At 39.2% G+C, this 26,963-nt stretch overlaps 1 protein-coding gene across 2 annotated transcripts; it reads left to right on the top strand.

The window, feature by feature from the left end:
- Positions 1-246: 246 nt before the first annotated feature.
- Positions 247-26,253, top strand: sigirr (single immunoglobulin and toll-interleukin 1 receptor (TIR) domain). 2 transcript variants are annotated; one of them, XM_028794199.2, is made up of 10 exons: positions 247-595; positions 7,805-7,965; positions 8,094-8,280; positions 9,716-9,843; positions 9,975-10,115; positions 10,355-10,498; positions 11,349-11,451; positions 13,917-14,067; positions 14,246-14,420; positions 22,529-26,253. In XM_028794199.2, the coding sequence occupies exons 2-10, from the start codon at positions 7,953-7,955 to the stop codon at positions 22,711-22,713; spliced, it is 1,227 nt and encodes a 408-aa protein (XP_028650032.1). In that variant the 5' UTR covers positions 247-595; positions 7,805-7,952; the 3' UTR covers positions 22,714-26,253. The 2 variants fall into 2 exon arrangements, with proteins under 2 accessions (XP_028650032.1, XP_028650031.1); XM_028794198.2 differs by having other exon boundaries at positions 7,711-7,965.
- The last annotated feature ends 710 nt before the right edge of the window (positions 26,254-26,963 follow it).

Below are 26,963 nucleotides of genomic sequence, written 5' to 3'. Positions count from 1 at the left end.
AAAAAAACACATAAATGTCTGCTTCCTTACCTTAAACCATTATACAAATATACCCGAGCAACAATGGGTACTTCACCAACAAAATAAAAAGATAATTATACCTATCATTTCCATTTTGTCATGATCAGGAAAAACCCGGTTGACGAGATTTATTAATCCTATATGCTTATTTTACGTTTGTTTCCTTCCTGTTCGCGTTGCTTTTATTAGAAAATGCGGGACATTTTCCCCGGCTGTCGGGATGTAACGCCGGAGTCGCATCGCGCGCTCAGGTGCGGCCAGGTGTGTCACGTGAACCACAACACCTGCCACCCGGCCAGCCAATAGCAGCGAGAAGTGTGCTAGTCGACCACACCGATAGCCAATAGCGAGCGACAGGTCACCTTTGCACAGGACAGCCGGTGGTTGGATGTGAAGCTGGGAGGGAGAGATGAGCCTGCAAGTGCCCAAAAGCGGTCGAGCCAGTGCGGAGACTCTGAGAGAATAAGCATCACTAATTCCGGAGTTGAAAACAGCGTGGTGGAAGGATAGGGGCACAACTGGAAGTCTACTTTGCGGATCTTGGAGGGAAAAAAAGAAACAGTCGCTGTGTCAGGTACGTAAAAATTTCGTGCTTGTCCGAGGGAAAAGATCAGACGGTGGGTCTGCAGCCAAATGGGTGAACAGACGGACACTCGTTTTTCTTCCGTATCGGTGCTTGTCAACCAGGGGATCACTGGAAGTGCCTAAACAAGTATTCGTGGTACTTTCCAGACAGGTGTCATCCTAGCCAAAACTGACAGCAAACGACAGATTCGCTTCCTCGAGGTCCTGCGCCCACACGGACGGGTTTCGTTACTTTTCCTTTCCCACTAGCCTCTGCGTAGCAGGAAGTTTTGTTTTATGAGATCCTTAGTGATGTCAGCTCGAGGGGAATAGTCATTTTCATATCACTTTTAGAATTTGAGGAAGTTTCTGCGCGCCTGTTGTGGTAACAGCCAGTGCGAAACATAACGACAACGAGGTGGACTTCAGTACAGGTGTTATTGGCGGTGAAGGGTCTTGGGTTGCATGCTTCTGACCATTGCCTGGACCTTAAAATCGCAGATTTAGGTGTTCAGCGTTTGCGTTATGCGTATGCTCTGCTCATCTTATTGTCACATACGTGGTCATTTGAAGCTGTCGGCGGCACCAGCACCTCAGAACATATAGTGTCTCATGTGGCTTGTCGATTCTAACTTAAAGAAAACTCTTTGCGTTCTTAAACTGTTTATCGGCAATCGCGGAATTTTAGACGCGTTTAATACAATTAGGGAGGTTAATGACGTTGTTTTCCCTGGACGGTACGCTAAATCATCACACCCACCACTCACTAAGTGAGTGAATCGCCTGTTTAGTAACGTGCAAGCCACTGGGATGTGCAAGGAAAACGGGAGTAGCTGGAGCGAAATCCATGTAAACATGTCGAGAACATGCAATCTGTCCACGGATAGTGTCTGTGCAGGGTTAGTGCCAACCACGGACCAAAATCCACAGGGCAGCACTAGTTACTGTGCCCATTCGGAATGCTTTGTTATTGTAAGAGGAGGGCCTGACCTCTACTGATTTTGTTGTAATTATTACTATGCTGTAATCTGATTTACTTTGCAGCGTGTCTTGATTCGGTGTCTGTGCTGTGAATAGTGCTAAATAAAGTGCTTTGGTGAGTTGTATATGTATGAATATAGTATATATGCTTAATCCGTATTTTTCTAAATGTATTTGTGTACATATATTGCGCCCTGCCCGGGGTTTGCTTCCTGCCTTGCGCCCTGTGTTGGCTGGGATTGGCTTCAGCAGACCCCGTGACCCTGTAGTTAAGATATAGCGGGTTGGATAATGGATGGATGGATATTTGTGTACGTGCAGTGGTTGTGTGCATCTTTGGTATGTATAGATATATAAATGTGTGCATGAACAGGTTTATATTAATTCAGGATATTAATCCATTCTTTGTGCAGTGCAAATGATTTATTTTTTCTGATTATTCTTTAACATAAAAATGAACAAAAATAGTTGATCATTAAAGATTCTTAATCCAACTGGAAACACTGTATTTTTCTCTCACTTTTGTTTTTCTTTTTGTCAAGATATATCAGGACGTGGAGTTTCCATAACCATAAAACTACTTCTGTTTTTCTCACTCTGGTGCATTTTACAGGAGCCTACAGACCTGTAAATTGCAATTGTTTACTGAATAGTTAAACAATGTAACAATAGGGTCCTTTATTTAAAAAGTACTACAGGATCAGTTCATTTTCTGTTGTGTTTATTATGAAAATGTTTTAAGGTACAGCACTTGGTGCCACCAAGCCTGAACGGAGCACCGATTTGTCACGGTGCAACTTGAATGTCTTCAGGTTTGGAGAGAAAAAGGGGTACCCTTTGCAAATCCTCTTGAGTAAAGGTAGAAAATCTGCACTTCAAGTAGGGTGACAGCTGGAGACCAAAATGACACCGAATAGTCAAATATTGGTAGGATTGAGAAATGGGAAAGTTTTTGGTTAAGGCCGCTTTAATTGCTTGTATGTAGAATTTAAACCAATTCATCCACTTGCAAATGGTTTTGATTTTACTTGATGTTAAAAGTGCCTAATGGTAGGTATGCAGCAGTGAAGCAATGTTATTATCTCACTTTGACAAGCCTCCTGACTGTCCATTTCCACATGGGGGTAAAGCAGCACCCAGTAGATAGTTGAGTTCTCCTGCTTACAGCACACACCACCCACCAATGTGGAGAGTAAACACATCCACAGTACAGAAGACCTCCTGGTGCCCAGTGGCATAAATATTAACAAAGCCTGAAGAAGAGCTGCTGCTAAGGCTTTTGCAACTTGAGGGAATGACTTATTGATGCACCAACTCAGCCAGTGGGCCTCATGTAACTTGTATTTCTACAGAAGCCAGTTATCTGACAGCTTCATGTTATGATGAGACTTGTATTAAATAGCAGAAATTCAGGTTGCCCAAAATTGAACTCTATGAAAGACTGCATTAGTGTGTTTCTTTGTCTCATATGCAAACATCAAAAACAAACAACATGAAGCTCCACTGAACTAAAGGCCTGAATGGTGAGTATGGCCTGTGCAGCCAATATGGTGACTCTCATGTCATACAGGAAAGGCTACAGCTATGTTTTCACGGTGACCTTCCGCCCAACAACCCAAATCCAACAAGCATCTGCTGTTTTTCAAGTCATAGAACATGAGCCTTATCGCTAAGAAAATATCACAAAATCAACAAGCTGAGCAGTGTGCTGTTTAACATGTAAATAGTCGGCCAAGGATTTCCTGGTGCGCTGCGTTCATTCGCTTTCACTTGTACTACGTGTGCTATTTTTATTTACATCTCTTTTAAGAGTAATTAGGTGAAATGCAGAATGTCATTGATTCTGGCACCATGATGTGTTCTCTTTTATGTTACTGACAATTTAAAATGAGCACCTTCATACATGGAGCTTGACAGTTTTGAGAGTTTTTGCCCATCTTTGGATATTATTGCTGAGCTCTGACAGCAGAAAGGAGCCATACCCAAGGGAGCAGGACAGGATAAAGGGAAGCAGGAGTGCTGGGTGACAGGAGGCACACTCAGTTGAGGGTCTGAGGACAGTGACCTTGAAGTCTGCATGTGGTTTTTGTTTGTAGGATGTGGAGCTCTGAAGGGCACTGGCTGTGCAGCACCAGGCTTGTGAGAGCTGCTGACCTCCAGAGGCCAATGGTGATGCAGTCGGTTGACTTTCTGTCAAAATCAGGATTGTTTAACTTTTTTTAAGAAACGATTTACCAGAGCTGACCTTTGATGTTCATTTAGTAGTTTTGGTCCAACTGCAAAGTCTAAGTTTTCTTCTTACTTTTTGTTATTTATGCTAAGTGCAGCAACAAAGGTCAATTCATTGTGTGACAGTGTTGACGAATGTTGAAACCTGCTACCTGTTTGTCTGTCTGTTATATAGTGCCTTTCTGATCTTTTAACAGTAGTGGCAGTACTGTAGTTGGCTGCATGGTCCTGAGATCAAACCCTGGGCCTAGAGACAGCTTGGAGTTTGTATATCCCACCTCTGTCTGTAGCTCTCTTTTTTTCCTTTGTCCGTTACTGAAGTTTCACTGCTGGACTCCTTCATTCCTACTTTAAAAGACCTGCACACCCTTTCATGGTGGTTGTTCTACTTAACTGTAACTCTTAGCTTATTCAGTTGGTCTGTAACAGTTGTACTCATTTTACCATGCTGTCTTTTCTTGCTGTTCATCTGCTTCACTGTACTGTTGTCTCATTCTTTATCTGAAGTACACTTTAGCCTGTGACTGTCCTCCTGTTTGAATGTGCTTGTATTTTCTGTTTCTTCTGAAGTTTGTCATTTATTGCTATTTAAAGTGCCACGTATTCTGTGAATTGAGCTAAATAAAATAATAACTTATCAATTCTTCACAAATATTGTAGTTTCCTACCAAAGGTCTGGATGCTGGTTTAATTGACGTCACTCAAGTGGCCTGGTAGTTCAGCACTGGAGTTGTAGCTCATTCAGGTTTGTTTCTCACGTTGTGCTCAATCTTACGGAATAGGCTTTACCATCTGTGTGAGCCTGCATTCATAAAATTGGATTGACTGTCCACCATGCTGAATAATGAAACATTGCCATAGCACCTAACCTGATGGGCTCTGTGTTCTTTTTAGATTAAACACTCATACATGCACACAAATATACAACTCAGAAACTTAATCCCGTTCAATTGTTGGTGTTCTGAAGCCAGTCCTTGTAGCATAGGGCACAAGGCAGCCCTTCTCTGCGAGTGCATGCCCGCACACTCACAGTGTGGTCAATTTAGATTTGCCAGTTCACTTACCACACAAATTTAGGAGTGTGTAAGCCGTCACATAGTCTTTGCTTTTATTCATCACCATTAAAAGCTTTATAGCTCTTCTAAATATCAAATTGAAGCAGTACAGTTTAACAGTTGCACAATTTGAAACAAGAGCCCTGACCCCATAAATACTTGGAGGATTTTTGAAAAGAACCAAAATCAAGAACCCACAGCACTGTGGGAGGAAGTCCAGACTGTTGACCAATCAATTGTGAAAGGTGGGAATCTTCAGCCTGTGGGACAATGTCACTTAGTGATTGTGTCACATCAGTGGACCCCCCTGCTTAGGGTCACTTAATTAGACATTGGTGTTATTTTATGTGTTATTTCTTTCTGTGCAGAATGATCCTACTTTTGGTACAGGTTTGCCTCTGGTCAGTTTTGTTTACTAAAGTAATGTTTATTTAATTAAAGCCATACTGTACATTTGTCGCTGGCTAAAAGATGGCTAGATGATTGCTCAGGTGTGTTTCATTGCTTCTTGGTTAGTGAGCAAAACAATTTGTGAGAAATTTGAATTCTCTGTACAACTCTGCATTTTGGTGTGTGTTTTTATGTTGAAAATATGCAGCAAGTCTCGTTTTTAAAAACCGACTGCACTCCTCTGCGGTGATGTGAACAAGACACATAAATAGAATTGTTTTTACCAGTGTGGTAAGAATTATATATGCTTTGTGCAGCTACAGAAACAAAAGAGGCAGGTAAACATGGAAGTGTGTATGAGGCTTTAGGAAACAGTATGCCTTGTTTTCCACTCCAAAAAAACCTCTTCAGTGAGTTTCACACTTCACAACTGCGGAAGCAACTGTGAAACAAATTTTAGTGTCAGTTTTGTAAAGCAGTGCAAATCGAAGCATGCCTGTTTTTTACATCACTATCCTTGCCCATTTGCTGTTTATGTAGTGCCTTTCTAAAGGAGTAGCATGGTTTAGTTGAAATCTGGCTCCAGATGCATAAGATGCAAAATGTTCATTTTTTTATTGCATGCTAGAGTTGGTTAATGTATTTCCTTTATTTCCTCATTTCTCCATCCATATTTTTTGTCAATATATGCTCTGATCGGGGCAATAAAGCATTGAATCCCATCAGGGCGTCCATCAGAGTCCATCAGTCAGAATGCAGCAATGCATGTGATGCCAGTATACCACAAGGTATCCACACTCAAGCTAGAGCAATGCAGAACAGCCCAACAGAAATTTAGTTGGCAAAGCAGTTTGCATAGATGCACAGGCACTCTACAATAGTCAGAGTAAAGATGTAAGGAGTAGTAATGAATCTGCTCTCCCAGACTCTCAGTCTCGCAGCACAATAAGCCAAATTTGATTAACTTTGTATTGTCCCAAGAGGGAAATTTGGTTTGTCTATTGGTATTATAGAGAGGCCAAGACCATAACATTAAAAACACATCATGAAGAATACAGCCATCAAATATTAACTTATAATCTAATAGCAGTGAGCATAATACTTGGACATATTAGACATAAAAAGGAAACCAACACTTAGAATTGACTAATTAATGATGCAAACGATAGCTGTTCATCCCATGACGGAAGCCTGTCAGTGTTTAATATAGTTGAAGTTATTTAGATGTTTAGTAGCTGTTGAGATGAAGGAGTATTTGAACTTGTTGCTTTTTATCTTTGGAACCTTGAATCTGTGACCTAATGGCAACAACTGAAATTGAGAAGTGGATGAATCCTGTCTCGGAGAATGCACTCTGCTTTCCCTAATACTTATATCTGTCAGATTTAAAAGTTGAGACCTTGTTAATCTACTGCTACATTTTACAATTGGATTTATTCTGTTTTTGTTGCTACCATTTAAGATTTCCTAATCAGAGCAGCAGAAGATTTATAAAAGATTGACATCATGGTAGGACTCGCATTAAAAAGACTCCACTTCCTTAAACAGTACAGGCTCTGCCATGCCATTTTGCAACCACTTCCATATTTTCATTCAAAGTTTGTTTTGAGTCTGTGGCTATCCTGAGAGATGTAGAAGTGTCAACAATCTTCCCCTGCCTGGTCTGCACTACCTAATCTTTATGCATAAGGGAATCTTGGGCAAACCATCTTTCAAAGAATAGAATGATTTATGGTTCAGATTAGAAAGGTGGATCTTCAGGATGTGAGGGTTTAGGATTTCAGATGGCTGGGAGTTGGAGAGGTTTATTTGATTTCCCCTAAATATTTGAAAGCCTGCCTCACAAAAAATCAGATGGACAGGAAGTAGTGAGACAAATTAGTAACTTGTGGATCACAGGGAAGATCCTACCATTAATTAATTCCATAGCATATCATTCGATTGTGACTGTAAAAGTGGTATTTCCCAGAACATGCTCACACACATTTAGAGTAACGCAATTCACCATATTTTTCTGACAAATGTATACGAAATCATGCACAGCCTGCTCTTCCACAAGGTGGTTTCTCAGATGTTCTAATTCAAAATGTATGCATAGACATTATAGGCTAAACTGAAAAGCAAGGCTCCATTACTGCATTGCCCTTAAGTGGATTTGTTAGCACTACAGTGCAGAACCAGAAAATTAAGTTTATACAGAAGGGTAGGTGGATGTTTGGAGAAATGCTCCACTGGATCTGAATGTTAAGGCTGAATGTGGTATGGTCTGCCCTCTAGAAATTCACCTTCAGACTAGTCTGGCCTTTAAGGATTAAGTCATCTGCCTAGTCATAGCAGGTTGAACTAAGTGCCTATGATTGACTAATTTCTATAATCTATATGTTGGCTGATGCCAAGTGGCATTTAAAAAGAATAACAGAAAGTTGTTTTTCTTTGTTAATGATGACAACTTTGATTTTTACTCCTTTAGATATGACCAAGTTTTATGTGCATTCTATCCCAACATTTGCAAGAGAGAGCCAAAAGCATTGTTCTTATGAATGCAACCACCTCTTTGGTTTAAGGTGCTGACATTTGCTGAGTCCTGAACTTCTGGAAGAGCCTGAAAGAAGAGCAGGCGCTATGGGTTCTTCATCATTGTAGTTGTCGAGGGTGACTGAAACAAAAGACTGCACCTATTTCCAAAGGTCCAGGTGGCTACCAACTGCAATAATGAGCACTGTGGGTAGGTAAACTTCAGCAGGTATGTAGCGCCATCTGGCACTGCACCCCTGACTTTTACATAAAGGTTTAAGGTCATAGTGTGGCACTCTTTCCTGAGAACCTTGTTTCCCTCTGCTTCTTCCTACACAGATTGCAGTCATCACCCCACCTTCCTATCACCAATAGGGCAGCCTGTCTTGGAGCCTCACCTTGGCGAGCAGCTGCAGCTCAATTGTTCTGTCAAGATCAACAGCACGTTGGAAAGCCTTTGCAATTTCACGATCAATTGGTTTAAGGATGGACTGGCAATTCCTACAAGCAGCAGTGTGTCCATTCAGTAAGTCACAAGGAGTCTGCTTCTATTGTACGGCTCAGTTTACCTAACTAATGCAATTCTTGTCTGTTTAGAAATGTTTTGGTGTGTCTGGGTGCTGTTAAGTCTTTGCTTCTCTTGAGAGCAACTCCTATCATTCATTTACATTGGGATATGCATGGGCTGACACCCTGTCCTGGTTGGTTCTTGGCCAGTGCAGCTAAGTTAGACTCTGCCCCCTTAGCCCTGAAATGGATTAAGCAGGTTTTAGAATGGTATGTTATGTAGATTCAGGGAGCCACAAAGAACACGTGATTTCTGGGGTGACTCATTTTTAGATAGGGTGGGTGCTTGGTTTAGGACAGTGGTCTCAAACTACTGTCCTGGAGGGCCGCAGTGGCTGCAGGCTTTCATTCTAACTCTGTTCTTAATTATTGATCTGTTTTTGCTGCTAATTAACTTCTTTTAAATTAATTTTAATTGACTTTCTCTTGAAGACTCAAACCCCTTAATTTGTTTTTGACTTAATCAGCAGCCAAACAATAGTGAGATACAAAATGAGCCAAAACATGACCAGCAAACTGTGTCCATCATACAGTATCTGAAAATAAAGAAAGATGAAGGTCTCAGAAATGTTGATCTGCTTAGGTCATCAAACTATTTTAACACCACTCTTAGAAAAGAGAAAATCAACAATTTCGGAAATGTATGCTATTGCACAATGAGAGTAGCAACAAGTAACGGAATTAAAGAACGTATTTAATTAACAACAAGAATCAGCACCTAATTAAACAACCGGTTGGAATCTGAGGCCCTGACTTAGTTGGCCTTCTGTTAGTTGACTCACTTCACATATCATTTCTGTTTGGGTGCCATTTAAGGAAAGAAATGAAGCAATACAGGGGAACAAATCTTTAAAAAAAACAAGTCCATTAAAATGAGAGGTAAAGGAGTTTATTAGCAGCAAAAACTGGTCACCAATTTAAGAAAAGGGTTAGAATGAAAACCTGCAGCCACTACGGCCCTCCAGGACTAGAGTTTGAGACCACTGGTTTAGAGCATATGACACTCCATTAGAGTTACAGGGCCCTTCTCATCACCACAAACATGTACGATGAAGGCAGAGGAGTAGTTAGTAGAACAGTACAAGAACAGTTTTAAGTATTGGGATTTATTTCTTGCTGATAGAAAGCCACTCCTATGTGCCAGGTGTTTCACATGAAGCTTTGAATTATTCAGCTCCTCTTCCTAAACTACACCACAACAATATATAGTTTGTTTTCTTGTATACGGGGCAATCCTTATTCAAGTTTGACCCCTCCAGTGCTGACTTGAGAATCAATGAGTGTGTTCCCATTCTTGGTAATGCTTTGCACCTAAAGTCAGTAGACATTTCATATATACTGTAGTTCTTTATTTAATGTTATGAGACCTGTCACTTTGTGTTTTAATCCCTCAGAAAAATGAGTGAAACTTTTGAGGTTATGCAAAGTGTTCTAAGTGTCAACATGACCGATGACCAAACATATGGAGTCTTCAAGTGTGTTTTGAGTGATTCTACAGCAGAGTTCACTCTGCAGAAACCAGGTAAGAGTGTGAGAAGAGCACTTCAAAAGTAAATACTGTTGAAAGTTCGAGTTAATATGAGATTCTATTGTGCACCGCTCATGACTCCCCTTATCATATGTAATTGCCAATTGAACTGTCTTTTTTTGCAGGGAACGCAAATCATGTAGCTGCTGTCATCGGTGCCCTAACTGTTCTTGTGGTCCTTGTGTTGATGACCATCATATATGTGAAGTGCAGGCTGAACGTGAAGCTGTGGTGCAGAGACAAATATGAAGACTATGATGCCAATGGTAAATCACTGCTATAGGGTTATCGCTTTAGTTTGGGGTGGTGTGCTAATGTTATTGTGTACTTTGTGCATAGTTAATTGTTTACAGTAGGGCAATCACCATGTGTTTGTGTGCAGCCTATACTTGCTGGAGTGACTTTTGGGTAAGTGTAGTCCTTGGCAAGGTACATACTGTGAAATTTGTCACTGAATATAGCACGCTGATAATAAATGTGTATATGCTGTATGCTTTGACCACAGATGGAAAGCTGTTTGATGCCTACATTTCTTATATGGACTCAGCCAGTGAAAAGAAGTTTGTGAACTTCATTTTAAAGCCTCACCTTGAGAACAAGTACAACTACAAACTGCACCTTAACACTGGTGACATTCTACCAGGATCAGGTAAGCTGCTATCAACAGTGGAGATAAGGAGTATGTTTCTCCTCCCCGCCCTTTTTAGGTGTGGGCAAGTCTTTGTGTACAATGTGTTGCTTCAAAACTTGTTTTATACTTACTCTTGGAATACAAAGCAGTAGAAGATAATTAGAGAACTATGTAATTCCTGTCTAGCAAGGTTTTTTTTTTTTTTTTCCTATGATGTGCCTTGCACACCCGACTGTGCAGGGGCAACATGAACTTAGTTCTCTATGTCGGCACTGCTGTTGCTCTATCAGTTTGACCCAAGAGTGCATAAACGGCTCCCTCTAATCATTCACTAAACTTGAGCAGATTTCTCTCAGTTTTCAGCATCATTTTCCAATGCAAGCATAAATCATGAGATACGAAGAAAACTGCTGAAAACTAATATGATGAAAAAAAACATAAAATAAGTTCGTACAGCATCGGCCTTTAGAAAGTGCAGTTGCAGATCCCAGTTTGAAAGGATGAAAGGATCCAACTCCTGAAAATAAAAAAAAAAAATAATGGATGCTGGGGTTTAATGCAATGTTAGACTTCAGAAAGGAACCCAAAAGGTGCATAACAATTTCACAAGATCAGCCATCAGGGAGTGTATATGTTGGTACCAGACTATTAACTCTATCTGTGGTCTGGTGGGACTGGACTCCAGGGCTGAAATAAGCAAGTTCACTGGGTAAGGCTGCAGAGATCTGACTGTTGAAGCTTGAGACGCTCAAGCAACAGGATTTGTAGCAACATGTACTAATATCTAAAAGGACTGAATTCTGCTACTTGAAGCCCGAAGGTTTGTAATGTTAGTTATTTTTTATTTATTTATTTATATTCCTGACAGAGCCCTCAGCAGAGCTGCTGATGAATGTAAGCCGTTGCCGCCGGCTTATTGTGGTACTATCGCAGTCTTACTTGGAGCAGGACTGGTGCACTAACAACTTTAAGTGAGTACAGAGCATTTTAGGAATAATAGTTTAGTCACCTGGCAACGACGGGTGAGAAAGTGAAAAGGCAAATAATAATTACATAGCATATCTTACCAAACATTATTATCCTTAACTTGTTGCAATTACTACATAACTATTGTTAGTGCTGAAATACCTCAAGTTTTTTTTCCTTGTAATGTAAAGAACACCTACATGCAGTAAATAACTCCAGTGGCCGTATGGCTTGGGAAGATCACAAAAAATAAAGCACAATGTAATGAACGGGAATCAAACCAGGATTTCTCATTTGGAAAATGAACTTGAAAAGCAGCCATCTCAACATGTGTGGTATTGTTTCTCTGTTGACACATCACTCTGTAGTACAGTCTTGTGCCGATTTATATCCGACCAGGTTAAGGCAATTCGCACTTAAGGGGCATAGGAAAACAATTGGATGGTAATGTTCTACACCATTGCCAAATCCAGCAGCAGTAATAAATCTTTCAATATTATTATTATTTCACAGGGACTCTGTTTTCTGATTCTTGAAAGATCCTTCAAGGCTTGTTTTGACTTGGGCTGTTCCATGTGACTACTTCCAATGCATTTAGCCTGCACTGCCTTCCCTACACCAGTTTTACTCAAAATTTATAGTCCAATGACCCAGTTTTGCCTTTTATTAAATTCATGACATCTCACTAGTAGCAGCTATCAACCACACCCTTGGTGAAACAAATGTGATCGGATTGCGTGGTGAAACCAGCTCACTTAGAGAGAGGGAAACGTATCGCTTGTCACTCTGGCAATAGTTTAAGTGACCCACTCATGAACCAGCGACTGCAACCTGGAACCCAGTGGCTGAGAAACACTGGCTTAGGTGACATACTGTGACCCACTGGATGCACACTCCAGTGGTTGAGAAATCTTGCCTTACATGGACACACCGTGTGGTCACTGAGACATAAACGACCGTTTGTTCTGCACCTTACTGGCAGTTAAAGTATACATACTGGTGACCCACAGCAGACCCAAACAGACTCGACTGCGATGACCTGTACACTTTGTGACTGACATAAGGCCCAATTGCTGGTCTCAAATTGAGCCATAAATCAGCTCATGACTTTATTTCATATCTTTCACCAGCAAAGTATTGCTCAGGTCTGATGCTTCCGCTCTCTCTTGAGCTGTCCACTCTGAGACGGAAGAGATCACATACAAACTCATGACACTGGAATTACAAACTGCCCTACAGTTAAGGAACTCTCCCTCAGGCAGAAGCAGATGTGGCCACTTAGCCTGTGATACAACTTTTTTATGCAACAACTCTATTCAGCTGACCCTGTGTACACTGCTAGCTACAGTCATCCCCTCCCTGAGTAATCTCAGAATAAGCCCCCAGTTATCCCAAGCTAGGAGCTGCTCAAAGTTGACTCTCCAATCGTCTTTCTTGAACCATCCGTCCCGAGACAGCAGAGAAGAGACACAAACTAAATGATGTTGGATTGACAAGACACCACTTCAACCTCTGCACTAATGGACATCTCTGTTAGCCATTGTCGGTAATCTGATTCCTTTTACTGTGATACAGCTTTTTTGTCTAGTGAGTCTCTTTCAGCTACTTAAGCTTCAGCCACTTGATTCAGTACCACAACTGTAGCTACCCTTTCGCGGCTTTGCCTAGGAATTATATTTCTTTGTAAATGTAAAATGGGAAAATGATTATGCTTAGATTAAACACAATTTGTGACTCCAGTCTATCCTAAGATTTGAGTCAGCTGTGTGGTTACAACCAGTTAACCAATACCAAACCATTTCTACCAAGGCCAAAAATCTATGTAAAAAAGCCTCACTTATGCAGCTTCAGTTATAACAGAGGAACAGTGCCAAATGGATTCTATTGGTGATGTAATGGCAATGCTAACAACTACACCACCAACACAACAAATGTGGCTGTGATTCTTTGTTGATACAGTAGATCAAATGGTATTATTTCATACTGCACACTCTGACCTCAAGACATTGTCTCCAGTGGGTCAAGAATTGAAACCATAACTCCATGATCATAATTTGTAGTGAGAAATACCTGTGTCCAAGTTTCGAGTTTGTGGCTTGAAATAAAAAGCTTTTGCATAAAGATCAAGCAAACCAACAGATTGTGCTATGCAGATACAAATATTAATTGGTCTGAAGCCCTTTGCTACTTACTGTGCCTGCCCACCTTCTCTTCCATTTTTTTTCCTCATCTTTCTTATGCATCCCCCATACCCATCGATGTGTTAGTAAGTATGTTTTGTGAAATGACTGATCTGTAGCTAACTGTACATCACCAGTGTGTTTATCTGTACTGACCGATCCATGATTTGGTCTAAACCTCTGTTACTGTCATCTGCTGAATTCTGCAGTTTAGTTTGTTTTTTTCTGGGGTTGCTATTGCACAAGTACTAATTGATAGAAGTTTTAAAGGAGTCTTCTTTTGCCTTTAGGGAGGGCCTCTGGCGTCTCACCGAGCTCTGCAACAAGCCCATCTTTATTCTCTTTGAAAATCAGTACAGACTGGCTACTCATCCGGCTGTCCAGCTGCTTAGGGAGCAGAAGAGGAGCATCACACTATTAGTCTGGAACTCCAAGTCTGTGGTGAGATGAATTGGGAGGGGGGTGGGGTGCTTAATGTCTGCAGTGACTTGATTACTATCCCCCGACTAAATGTAATGGCTCCTCCATAGGTTTCTTTCCAGCTCTTTTCTCTTTCAGAAAGCTATCACACAACAGAGTTTTTATTATCATACACTTTCTGTTTTCTTCTCTTACACAGACCCCTTCTTCAGACTTCTGGAAGGAGCTGGTCTTAGCAATGCCTCACAAGATCAGGTATCACAGCACTATGGCTGACCCTCAGGTTTTTCTCCATGATGACAAGGACCCTATGCTAACTGTTAATCCTGAATACCTGGACTGCGGTTCAGACTTGGACCCACAGGGAGATTTGGGTGAGGATTTTTAAGTTTTTTTTAAGATTTTTTTTTTTTTTTGTAAATTCAGGGAACACACATTGATTTTTGAGATTACTGATCCATGTAAAAAGAATGCAGTGCTGCAAGCTTTCTTTATAGGAGCCTATTGAGCACTGAGATAAAGATTATAAAGCTGGATCAGAATGTGTGAAAATATACAGAGCCTAATCTGTCCAATCTCATTTTATCTGATGCACTTCACCATGACTATTCTGTAAATCATCAAATAGCATTCTGAGGGGAAAATGTGGTGATCAATTTATAGTACACAGTATAGTTTTAAGATTTTTCAACCAAATTACAGGCTCAACATCTTTTTAATCTTTAAAATAGTAAAGGCGCATACATACACATTATTAGATATATTTTATCCTATATCATGTATATATGATATACATACTTTCTAAACCTGCATAATCCAATTCGGGGTCACAGTGGGCAGATGCCTACCCTGACTGCACTTAGTGCTATCTGTGTCATGCACCTATGGGAAGGATGTTAATTCATCACCTAGTCCAGTCACATTGACATTTTCTAGCTTAGAGCTGCTAGTTATCCTAACATGACCATGGAGAATTTCAAGCTGCACATAAACCAAAACCAGGTGTAGCATTCAAACCACTGCACCATTATGCTGCCCGTTTTGTTTTAGAACATAAATGTTTATATTTATTAGACATTTAAATGAAAAATAAGTAAGTCTAATTTAAAGCATCTTTAATAATCATCACAACCTACAGCAAGTCAAGAAATCATTTTTTGGCCAGTATTGGTTTATGCAGTGACACAACTGGAGAGTGAATGTAAAAGGGCATCCCTCGGGTGTGAGGAACTCACCTGGAAATGGTGGCACTATGGACATAATGAGGACCATTAAATCAAGTGGTAGAATTACCTTCATGAATAACGGGTGTTGTGTCTAACAGTGCCCTGGGTGTCTGCCCATTATAATTAGTGACAAAAAGTGACCATCAGTCCCACTTTTTATTTAGTATCCAATGATCTTTTCTTATTTTCTATATCAGCAGGCAGTTGAGAGGGAGAATATTACAGGGGTTTAAGGGGCCAGAAGGTGTAAAATAACTGTAGCTAATTTCTTGGCTTAAATTTGTTTTGGTTTTACCATTTAAGTTAAATCATTTAATTTTAATATATTTGAAAAAAAGTTAAGGCAGTTTTAGTAATCCTAACTCAACCTTTAGCATTGAGGCCAGTGTAGTGCAAGTTCTGTTTGATGTTGGACTTTCTAGAGGGTGGCTTGGAGGAGCCCTTTTTCTATAAGGACTACATCAGCAGAAGATGCCAGCTGATCCAGCAACTCAAGCTCAGTGTCGATGAACTTGAGAAGGACTTGGCTGGCTGGCGTTGTAGTAGACAATTGGAGGACCTGACCCAATTGTCCTTTACAGAGATAGTGTGCACCCCTAAGGTGGCATGGGAGGAGATTCTATACCAGATGAGTAGAGATAGGTGGGTCACGGTCACAAGGCATAAGGTAAAGGGTGCACACACTCTGGGGGCATCAAGTGTCAAACCGTTTTCAGGTCCTTGTGGAGTGTCTCTGAAGATTCTGAGGTGGTAGGCAGGGATGAGGAGCCCCAACAGGCCACCTCAAAATCGGTTCCCCGATTTTTTTTTTTTTTTTTTCCCCCAAGATTGTTTAAACTAAGGTATGGTGGGGACAGGGAGTTTATGACAGGCCAGATTTAGAACTGTACATGGAGGAACAAACAAGTAAAAATGCATAGTAATGTAGAAGTATAAAAAATAAAGCAAGTGAGTTGGAGTACATTTTTTAAGAAGGATAGACAGAACAGAAAAGGAAGTGTGGTTCCTGTTTATGTCAAACAGAATTTAAACACAAATCCTCTTCAGCTGGACATTGAACCCCATCTTAGTAAGGACATGTGGCTTCACCTGGAAAGCATTAGGAAAACAGGTCTTATTGTAGTAGTGTATTACAGACCACCCAATGCAGACATCTTTTTTAGTAATATTAAAAAGGCAAATTTATAGGAGAATATTATAGTCATGGGGAACTTTAAGTATCCGAATATTAACCTTGGGATAACCTTGCGAATAGCGGAGCACAAGAGTAACCAGTGACTGTTTTTTAATCCAATATTTTAAATCACCAACATGGGGTGAAGCATCCCTAGGTTTAGTATTTTGCAATAATTGGGATGGAATTGAGGGTGTAGAGGTGATTGATCCACTAGTGTGAAGTGACCATAATATAATACGATTCTCAGAGTTTTTGAAGCGTGCTAATGCAAAGACTAAAACTGTAAAACTTAACTTTGATATGGCAAATTATGAACAGATGTGGCAGTGTCTGAGGAGGATGAATTGGTTAAGCTTTAAGTGTAGAGACCATCAAAGAGCAGTGGAACAGGTTTAAAAATGTTTTACATGTAATGCAGAACAGGTACATACCTAAATTTGTAATTAAAAAGAAATTTTAAAAAACTCTGCATGAATTAATTTTTTTTTTAAGCTGCATAGGAAAAAGTATAAGGCATATTAGACTAATAACTCCAAAGTAAATCATAGGGCGTATGAGATAATGAAGGCAAACAATAAGAAGGATATTAGGAAGGCTAAAGAACAGTTAGAAAGAGATATAGCTGATAAGCAGAAAGATGACCCAAAGAGATTCTTTCAGCATTTCAGTAGTAAAAGAACAGTCAAGGAGGAGGTGAAGCGTGTCAGGAGTAGTAAAGGGAAATTAAAAAATACAGACAGTGAGATGCTCTAAATACACATATTTCTGAGGTCTTTACAAGTGAGGAAATGAGTAACTTCCCAGCGTAAGTGGCACGACTAAGGAGGTACTAAATGATAAAGAAATTTTAGAGGGAGACATACTGCTCAGAATAAATAGGCTGAAATCAAACAAATCTCCAGGACTGATAATATTTACCCTCAAGTTCTTAAGGAGGTTAGCGAATACATATATAAACCCTTGATGCATATTTTTAGGACGTCACTGTGCACTGGGGAAATTCCGAAAGATTCAGAAATAACAAATATTATCTTGTTATATAAAAAGGGTGTTGTGGCAACTATAGGCCAGTAAGCTTAAAGTGCATCACAGGAAAATTAATGGAAGGAATTAAGGATAACATTGAGCAGCGCATGAGAAGTACAAGAATTTTTCTGAAAAGTTAGCATGAGTTGAGAAGAGGGACATCCTGTTTTACTAACAAGCAGGAATTCTATGATGAAGCAACAAAATCCTATGATCAAAGTGGAGCTTATGATATTATTTATCTTCACTTTCAGAAAGCATTTCATAAGGTGCCACATGAGAAGTTGGGCATCAAACTAAAAGAATTTGAAGTTCAGGGTGATGTTTGTTGATGGGTGGAGAACTGGCTACAAGTGCAAGGAGGTTATGCTGAAGCTTTGTAATGCACTGGTGAGGCCTCATCTGGAGTACAATGTAAAGTTTTGGTCTCCAGGCTACAGAAATGACATAACAGTGCTAGAAAAGTTCAGAGAAGAGCAACTAGACTGATTTCAGGGCTACAGAGGAAGAATTATGAGGAAAGATTAAAAGAGCTGAGCCTTTTCAGTTTAAGCAAAGGAGATTACGTGGAGACATGAAGTGTTTAAAAATTATGAAGGGAATTAGTACAGTGGATTGAGACTGTTATTTTAAAATGAGTTCATCAAGAGCATGGGGCACAGTTGGCAACTTGTTAAGTGTAAATTTTCCACAAGCATTAGGAAGTTTTTCTTTACACAGAGAACCACAAACACTTGGAATAAGTTGCTAAGTAGTGCGGTAGGCAGTAAGACTTTAGGGACTTTCAAAACCTGACTTGATTTTTTTTAGAAGAATTAAGTGGATAGAACTAGCAAGGTTTGTTCAACTGAATGGCTTGTTCTCATATAGATTGTTCTAATCACCATCATAAATCGCCTTGGACAGCACTTGGCTCAAAACAACAACGTAATAAGGTGCAATATTAAAGTTGAAATGCAACATAGACTGCAAATACCAGTTAAATTTAGACTAAATGTATGTCAGATAAGACAGTTACATTAAGAAAATAAAATGAATACAATGACAGACTTGTAATGAACATTGAGAAGCACTATAAGCTAAAATGTATTTATTTATTTAAAATAGTCTTACATTTCAGGTTTATGTACATTATAAATGACACAACTGTTGCATTGACTTTTGATTTTTATTCAAATAAAACATTAAAAAAGGTCAAATGTGCACTCTGAAACAAAACTGACTTGCATGATAATTGGTTCTAGTCCTTGGATACTGTCACACCAATCTGTATTTAAACATTGGATTACTAGACTTGTTTTTACCTTCATTTTTGTTGGAGTTGTCTGTCTTACCTTTACTTTCTCTAAATAATCCTTCCCAGCCTTCACTTGTAACCTTATTATTATTCAAATTTCTGGTGCTGTTCAATGCATGATTTAAACCATGGACCACCGTGGTTCTGCAGCTCCTGTTAAAAATGTAATTTGCTCAACAAAGCAAAATGCCTAAAGTAGAACAATAAGAGAGCCAGTTGCCACAACCAGCACTTTTAGCCACCATCTGGCTCAAAATATGAGGGCCTCAACAGCTCTGCCTTTCATTGGCTTGAGAAAAGAGACTAACGCACCCTGGTGTTCAGAAAATGTATTGAATCTTTGAAAATAGTTTCTGCTTTTATTAGAGCACAGTCAATTTAAATATTGCTTTTTACATCTGAAAGTATCCTTAAAATGATAAAAATGTGGAGGCATGACAAACTGCACTACTGGATTAAGACACAAAGAGAACATATGAATGTGAAGAGTTGAACACTCAGTGTTTGTAAAATATAATGTGTTTTGTGTTTTGCCATTGAGTTTCATGCAGACCACTTTCTTCTGACCATTATTGAGATAAACATATTTCAACACACCAGTGGAAACAGGAACATTTGGAAAAAATGTGTTCAGAATAAGACTCGCACTGCTACGTAAGACCAAATAAATGAATCCCATTGACCAGGAAAAACCTTTTGGGCATCCTTACCAGCTTGTTTCACCGTCTACAGCAGCAGAACTGGGCTGCTGTTCAATTACAGCATTAGTAAGAAGAATTGCAGGGCGTGAGGAATTGAGTTTTTGGACTGACAAAATCATATGTTTAAAGTTCAGTGCAAACACAAGCTTCATCTTGTTGCAGGATCCTTTTAGTATTGGCTATACCCAGTGTTTAACAAGAGTTGAACTAAATTAACTGCATCCTCCAGATGATAACTAGGGGGTTAATTGAACTTTACATTAATCAGATTTTACAGGACTTGAGGGAATTACTGCTTATGTCATAAGAATACCCCTATAAACCTGATGTGTCCAGTTTTAGACTTCCATACAATTTAATCTATAATTGTGATTCCTCATTAGGTATTAGTACCATTCCAGAGTATGGATGCAGGAACCAGAAGCCTATCTTGACATCGTGAATCTGAAAATTGTTACTGAATATGTAGGACATTGCCTGTCACAGGATGTGCGCATTCATGCAGGGAGTCACCAATCAAACTGTCTTTTGACTCTGTCACAATTCAAGCACATATCCTCTTAGTGTGAAAAATGCAAAAATTAAATTATGAAAAAAAAAAAAAAACACTATCAGGTAAGGAAAGTAGTGATTTGGATACCCTAAAGAAAAAACAGCCCTCAGAAAGATGAATATTGTTTGATTGATACAATTTTATCTTATTTTCCAATCAATAATAAAAGTATACAGGACTAGGTGTCCCCTGGTGTGGACTACTGCCCAGCAAATGCTGCACTTCATATAAAAAAATTATTAAAATCAACCAACAAATTCTCACAACTGTCTGTTTTCACATGATCATCCATTCATTTAACAAACCTATGTAATCCAATGTAGGGTAGTCACAGCCTTGACGGCACCATTATAGACAATGAAGGAACCAAACCTGGACCAGATGCCAGCCCGTCTTGAGACACACTAACCAACATGCATGTCTTTGGAATGTAGGACGGAAGTGAAGAACCTCACATTGATATGTAATGCTGAGACTTCTGAAGTACAGTATTAAACCACAGTCCTATTGAGAGATAAGAAACAAATCTTTACTAAAAATAACATTACTCACAATTGTATAAATATATGAACACATCAAATGACATACAAGAATTTCATTTTGCTCTGTACCTGTGACAACACTGACCCTATAAACAACAACCCTGCCTTTGTCCTTTTTATGGGAAGATCATAAAGAACATTCAGATGTTCTGGCACTCAGCAGGTAGTCAAGATGTGACCTTTATTACCACAGAAAAGAGTATTTTTTGTCTTTCACCTTGGTGTATGTTACTTTCAAATAATTATATGTAGTGACCAACACAAGAGAGAGTAAATTTTATCAAAGGTGACCATGGCTTTGATGATGGCCAGAGGCTGCTTTGCTCTTCTAATAATAATAATAATAATATTACATTTATAAAGCGCCTTTCACAAACCCAAGGTTGCTTTACATAAAATAATTTTTTTTTTTTTTTTAATATTTTTATTTTATTAATTTTCATTGTAATCATTCCATACAAACAGATCAATTTATACATTTTTTTATTATTATTACATAAAATAAATTAAAAAAAAAATATAAATTACACAGAACACAAAAGTTCATAGAAGAGGAAAGTATTCATTTGAGATTTAAAGGTGCAGAAAGAGGAGCAGTCTTGGAGAGACTGAGGAAGAGAGTTCCAGAGTTGAGGGGCCATAGCACCTAAGGACCAGGGTAGACAGTCTGGTGCGTGGGACAGTAAGGAGATTACTGCTTGAGGACCTCAGAGCGACAAGGGGTGTAAGGAGTTGAGTGAGTTAGAGAGGGGCAAGGTTATGTAGGGATTTGAAGGTGAGAAGCAGAATTTTGTATTTAATCCCTGAAGGAACCAGTAACCAGTGGAGATGTGAGCAAAACGCTTTGTGTGGGTGAACATTCTGGCTGCGGAGTTCTGAATATACTGTAGCTTCTGTATAGATTTTGGAGGGAGGCCGATGAAGAGGGAATTACAGTAATCAATACGAGAGATTATGAAACAATGAACCAGAGTTTGAGGATAAGACAAGGACAGAAATGGACGGAGGTGAGCAATGTTACGGAGATGATAGAATGAAATTTTGGAAAGAGACCTAATGTGTAGCTCAAAGTTAAGTGATCAATCAAACAAAACACCAAGATTTCTGACAACAGGAGCAGGTTTGACAAGTGTACCATCAACTGTAACCGAGAAATTGGATGCCTTAGAAAGCTGGGATTTTGGACCCACCAGTAACACTTTGGTTTTATTGGTATTATGTATGAGAACGTTATTTTCCATCCATAGCTTAAGATCAGTGATGCAGTCAGTGAGTGTGCTGGGAGGTGAATCTGTAGGGGAGTCTGTACTAAGATATATACAGTAACTGTATATCGTCTGCATAACCGTGGACGTTAAGGCCATGTCTGTGAATAATCTGACCCAAAGGAAGGATATAAAGTAGAAAAAGTAATGGCCCAAGGACTGAACCCTGAAGGACGCCATGCGACACCGGTGAGGTGGAGGATTTATATCGGCTGAGTGTGACAAACTGTTGCCTATTAGAGAGATATGATGTGAGCCATTGAAGGGCTAAGCCAGAGATGCCTACAGCAGAGAGACATGACGGGAGGATTTCATGATTAACAGTGTCAAATGCTGCACTTTAGTCAAGAAGGAGGAGAATATATTCTAATTTTACACTTGGTTGCAATAGTGACAGTACTGTATCAAATTAATGTATGAAATAAGCTTTATTGTTAACTTTCACAATAGGCACTTTCAGAAGACCTCCCAATAAAATAATCCTGTAATTTGGCAAAATTAGTAGGTATTCCAAAGTGGTAGGTATTGACATGAGTACTCGATGTAGTTTCAAAGAGTAGAAGAGGCATAAATCATCCAATACACTACCTGACTCTGCCTTGCCGAGCCAATAGGATCAGGTCACTTTCCTTTCTTATAGATGCTTTTTTAAGTCTGGTAAATGACAGCCTACTACTTGTTTTTATCGTTTGCAGGTGTTCGAGTTCCGATCTTTAAAGGCCCACCACCGAAGGTTTCAGCCCTTCCTAATTCTGCAACCCACGTGCCTACTGAAGAACTGGAGCAAAGGCACAGTGAAATTGACATTTCAGACCTGGGTTCCCGCAACTATGGTGTGCGCACTGATTTCTACTGTCTAGTGACAGAAGAGGAGTTCTAAAGAGGACAGGCATGATGTTCAGTGAGTCACCAGCATGTTATGTAGTCCAGTTGGAGGTGTACATGTCTCAGAATTGGACTCCCGTGTCAGACCGTTCAGGCAATTGTTTTTTCAGGCCAGTTATTGGCAAGAGTCTGGGGATTTGGAAGACAAAAGCTACACATCCTTTTTCTTTACATCAAGTGTTTGAAGAAGACTGGATGCAAAGAAGGCCCCATATTACTTCCTGTTGCAGACAGGCAGTTGAAGGGGAATGCCTGTGAAATAAAGGCTTTGGAGCCTAACAAAGTTCACATGGGCCTTTTAGAATTAAAATCTTTACCTTTTGGCATTTCCTACTACCATAAGACTTCTGTGTCTGAGATTTCTTGTTAATAATTAATCATAGGCACTAAGGGAGTGAAGGCAGTGCTTCCCAATGGTTGCTGCTCCTTAAGTGTTTTGTGACTGGAGAAAGAGAACAGTGGCCCTTTAACTAGAAAAGTCTTTAGTCGCTAGAGGGCAGTAAATATTCATCTCTGAGCTCAAACTCGCTCTCTCAATTGTGTGCTGAAACCAAACTGGGAGTGGGAATACATATTGAACCTTCTATGTATGCTAAATAATGGATACAGTGCTTGCTTTTGAATAGTTCTTAGAAAATGTAAATTTTGTAAATTTAACTTTCTATGTATGGAACAAGCTTAATTTAAAGTGAATAGCATGTGCCTGAACGACAGAACATTTTAATGCCAAAAATTCTTTGTCACCCTACTTTTGGGTATAAACCAAGCCTGCACTGCTGCTACAAAGAAATGTGCCTTTTCTCCCTAAAAGTCTCTTTAAGGTTGCATTAGGAAAGTGGGTTCAGGAAATGGCTAGATGGGCTGAGAATGGTCCATGCCTGATGGTACATCCTCTCACACATTTTCTGATGTAATTACTTTGACAGTATTAAATACAGTTGTCATTTACAACAGAACACCCAAATTTGTCCTTACAACAGTTAGGAACGCTATGTTATCAATTATTTCAATCAAAAGGAGTTACACTAACAAAATTGTCCTCTACTCCTTCTGTAGGACTATGTGAATACATGTCAGAGACTGCTGTCTGGTTTACCTGACTTCACTAGGCCAAAAGGCCATGAAGTTGTTATTCAGCAATTTGCCATTTGTTTTGTCCCTATTAAGTGTTTTTCTCCTATTCTATAACAGGTAGGGTGCTGCACATAAAAACAGAAATTGCTGTTTCAATTCCAGCCTTCAGCTTACTGTCTGACCCAGAAAAAGTCAATGTACCTGGGCCCCATGATAATTAGTACAATTAGTACACATAGATAGATGGATAGATAGATAGATGGATGTATGATCAAGAGTACAAAGCACTTATAATAGTGTAGTGTAATGTAATACATAAACAATACAACATGAAGTTAAAAAAACACAGTTTCCATTCTAAAAAATCAAGATATATGTTAACAATTGCAGTGAGGCCTGATTTTCTGAGTCAACTTAAATGTGTTCGCCAAATCAATAAAGTACATATGCCAGAAACCAATGTAATGCTTTTCATCAAAGGTCAAGTAGGTGGTGTTAGAGACGCCCCTACTCTTGTGTGTGCTTCTGTTCATGTAAACTCTTGTTGTTACCCAGTGCTTTGCCTCTGAATATTAAAGGCTCCCATTGGGTCACATTAAGCCCCAACATCTTGACTCCTAGGCCATGGTTCTCATAACCCTGCATTCTTTGACTTTATTACTTTGTAGCAGTCAGATACCATGTACCCAAAGCTATCTACAGTCGATGGACATCCTGGAGTGGTCTAGGAAGAAGAAAATTGCATCCATAATATCATAAGAAAAGTATATAAATAAATGTAGAAAAATATGTCCTTAAGAGCAGCTCTGTTGAAAGATCTTCACATAAATGTGATGTTAAAAATATTTACTTGCTCTACAGCTAACCACAGTCTCTGTGGCAGACTCTGGAGCTGTTTTAAATATTCCATTAATTTTCTGAACCAGTGTATTCCAGTTAGTGGTTCATTGAGGGTCGAAGCCTGCCCCTTTGTGGCATTGGGCACAGGGCTGTATTATTACACACGCGTTCATACATTCACAGTTGATCCTACTATTCCCCTTCATAATCTCTGCATGCTTGGTAGTTGAAAGGAAGACTGTAATGACTGGAGAAAACCAATCACAAGAACAAAGAGGAAGATGTGCAAACTCCATTCAGTCAGCAATGTGGCCAGAGTTCAGACTGACTCTCTTAGAGCTGTGAGGTGGCAGCAATATGCTACCTGTAATCGCTTGTCTTTTGGAACCTCTTTGGCTTTCAACATTGGTGAGTCAGTTTGCATCAAATTGATTTTCTTTGCTTAATTTTTCCATATTCTGCATTCAGAAAAAGCACCAGTGTTTGATCTACATTCATAGGAAGATTTTAAATATTCTTTGCCATAGTCTTAAATTCTTAATTCTGCTTTGTCATTTTTCCTATTAATTCATCTTCTTCTGCAGAGTTTGTATCATGGTATCATTATAGGAATAATGAAAAGGCCTTACAGTAGAAGTTTTAAAACTGGATTTTTTTAAAATTGGAATTAGTTTCAGTGGAATATACTAAACATTTATGTGTGTAATATGAAGGTAATGTAGTGTGCTCTTCTTCCTGTCTTGGATTTTAAGGTTTTCATCATTGCTCTTATGATTTTCATTTGGCTTTTCCAGATGTTCTGGTTGTTTTAAGCTGTTCTTTTCTGATGGGCGCACTAGTGGGTCTGACACTGAAGTAGCTGCAGCCTTTCGGTGTTATTTTCCCTGGTGTCTACTCTGCTCGTTGTTAATTGACATTATTAGGATACAATTAAAGGAGTAAATGCCACAGAAAACACTAAATTAATAATAAAATTATAAAAAAAATAAGAACTATGAATATTTCTACATTTCTTTAAATTTAAACTACACACTAGTGCTTTTTTTCAATGTAGAATAAAAGAAGAAAGGAAAAACCACACCAGGTAATTAAACATTGAGATCAATTCTAGTTAATAATGACTGACTGACTGAGAAACTGGGTACCTGTAACCATAGGGGTCTCATGACCAGCACTAAGGCAGTGGTTCTCAACGTTCAGTCCTGGAAGCCCCCTGACTTTGGGTTTTTGTTCCAACCAGTTTCTCGGTCAATGTTACCTTAATTGATCTCACAGTTTATGTAGATGGCCTGTTTTTCCTTTTATGTTGCATTTAGAAAAGTGCAGTAGTGTCAGATTTACACTTACAGAAAAAGTACAAATATTAATTTCATGTATTTTTAAATGCTTACTTTCTATTGTTGTTTTTAATTCACTTATTTATGTGGAGGTGACTTTCTTAATTGTATCTGAATACAAACAATTAACGTTGAACAGGGCAGCCATCTGAGCAAATGACTCTGACAGTACAACCCACTTGTGTGCTTATTAGTAAATAATTGTCTAAATAACTAGTATATTAAAAATTTAAAAGGAAAAAAATGATTTCTTACCCATCTAACATATATAAATTCTTGCTTCATTCAGTAAAAACAGCATATGACAAATTTGTAATTTCTGGATGGATACAAAAAAATAGAGAAACTGGGAAAATGGTTTGCCTAACTAAGGTAGGAGTCCATTTGAGGGAAGAAATGGGGTGAGATAAAAATCTACAGTAGCCGGGGCTGGAGGACTGAACACTGCTGTAAGGGCTCAGGGGTCCCAATTGCTTCAAAGGAGTGCTGCCCCCTTTTGGTGGAAAGGGCTCATTATTTGATAGACCAGCTACATACCTCCTCTTTAAGTTCCTTTCTTTTCTTGTCTGTTCACAAGTACTCATGAGCCCTCCCTTATTTGAAACGTGTGGTCATTTTAAATCAAGTTAAACGAGCATGACGGTGGCAGACTTTTGTTACTGCAGTGTGCCTGCGCATGTAATCGATATTTTTCTCCATTTGTGATTTTTGCAATGAGCATGACACACATAGTAATGATTATATTGTGTTCCATAAATAATGTATAATGATTGTCCGCTATGTGCTTAAAATATTGATGAGAGGTTTTTTATTTGAATCAACCTTCTGGCTACAGCATAGTGGCAGGAAGAATAAAAAAAGAAAAAAACCTGTTGGCATAAGATCACCCTTGCACATGTACTTTATGGCTTTACTTGTGAGCACTGTTGACATTTTGGTTATATTTTACAATCCCTTTCGGATTGTGTTGTTCTTTGTAAACAGGGTGGAGGGC

The sequence above is a fragment of the Erpetoichthys calabaricus genome, chromosome 2 (genome assembly GCF_900747795.2).
Source record: "Erpetoichthys calabaricus chromosome 2, fErpCal1.3, whole genome shotgun sequence".
NCBI classification, from domain to species: domain Eukaryota; kingdom Metazoa; phylum Chordata; class Cladistia; order Polypteriformes; family Polypteridae; genus Erpetoichthys; species Erpetoichthys calabaricus.
Note: the sequence above shows the minus strand (reverse complement) of the source record. Positions and strands in the feature narration are given on the sequence as shown.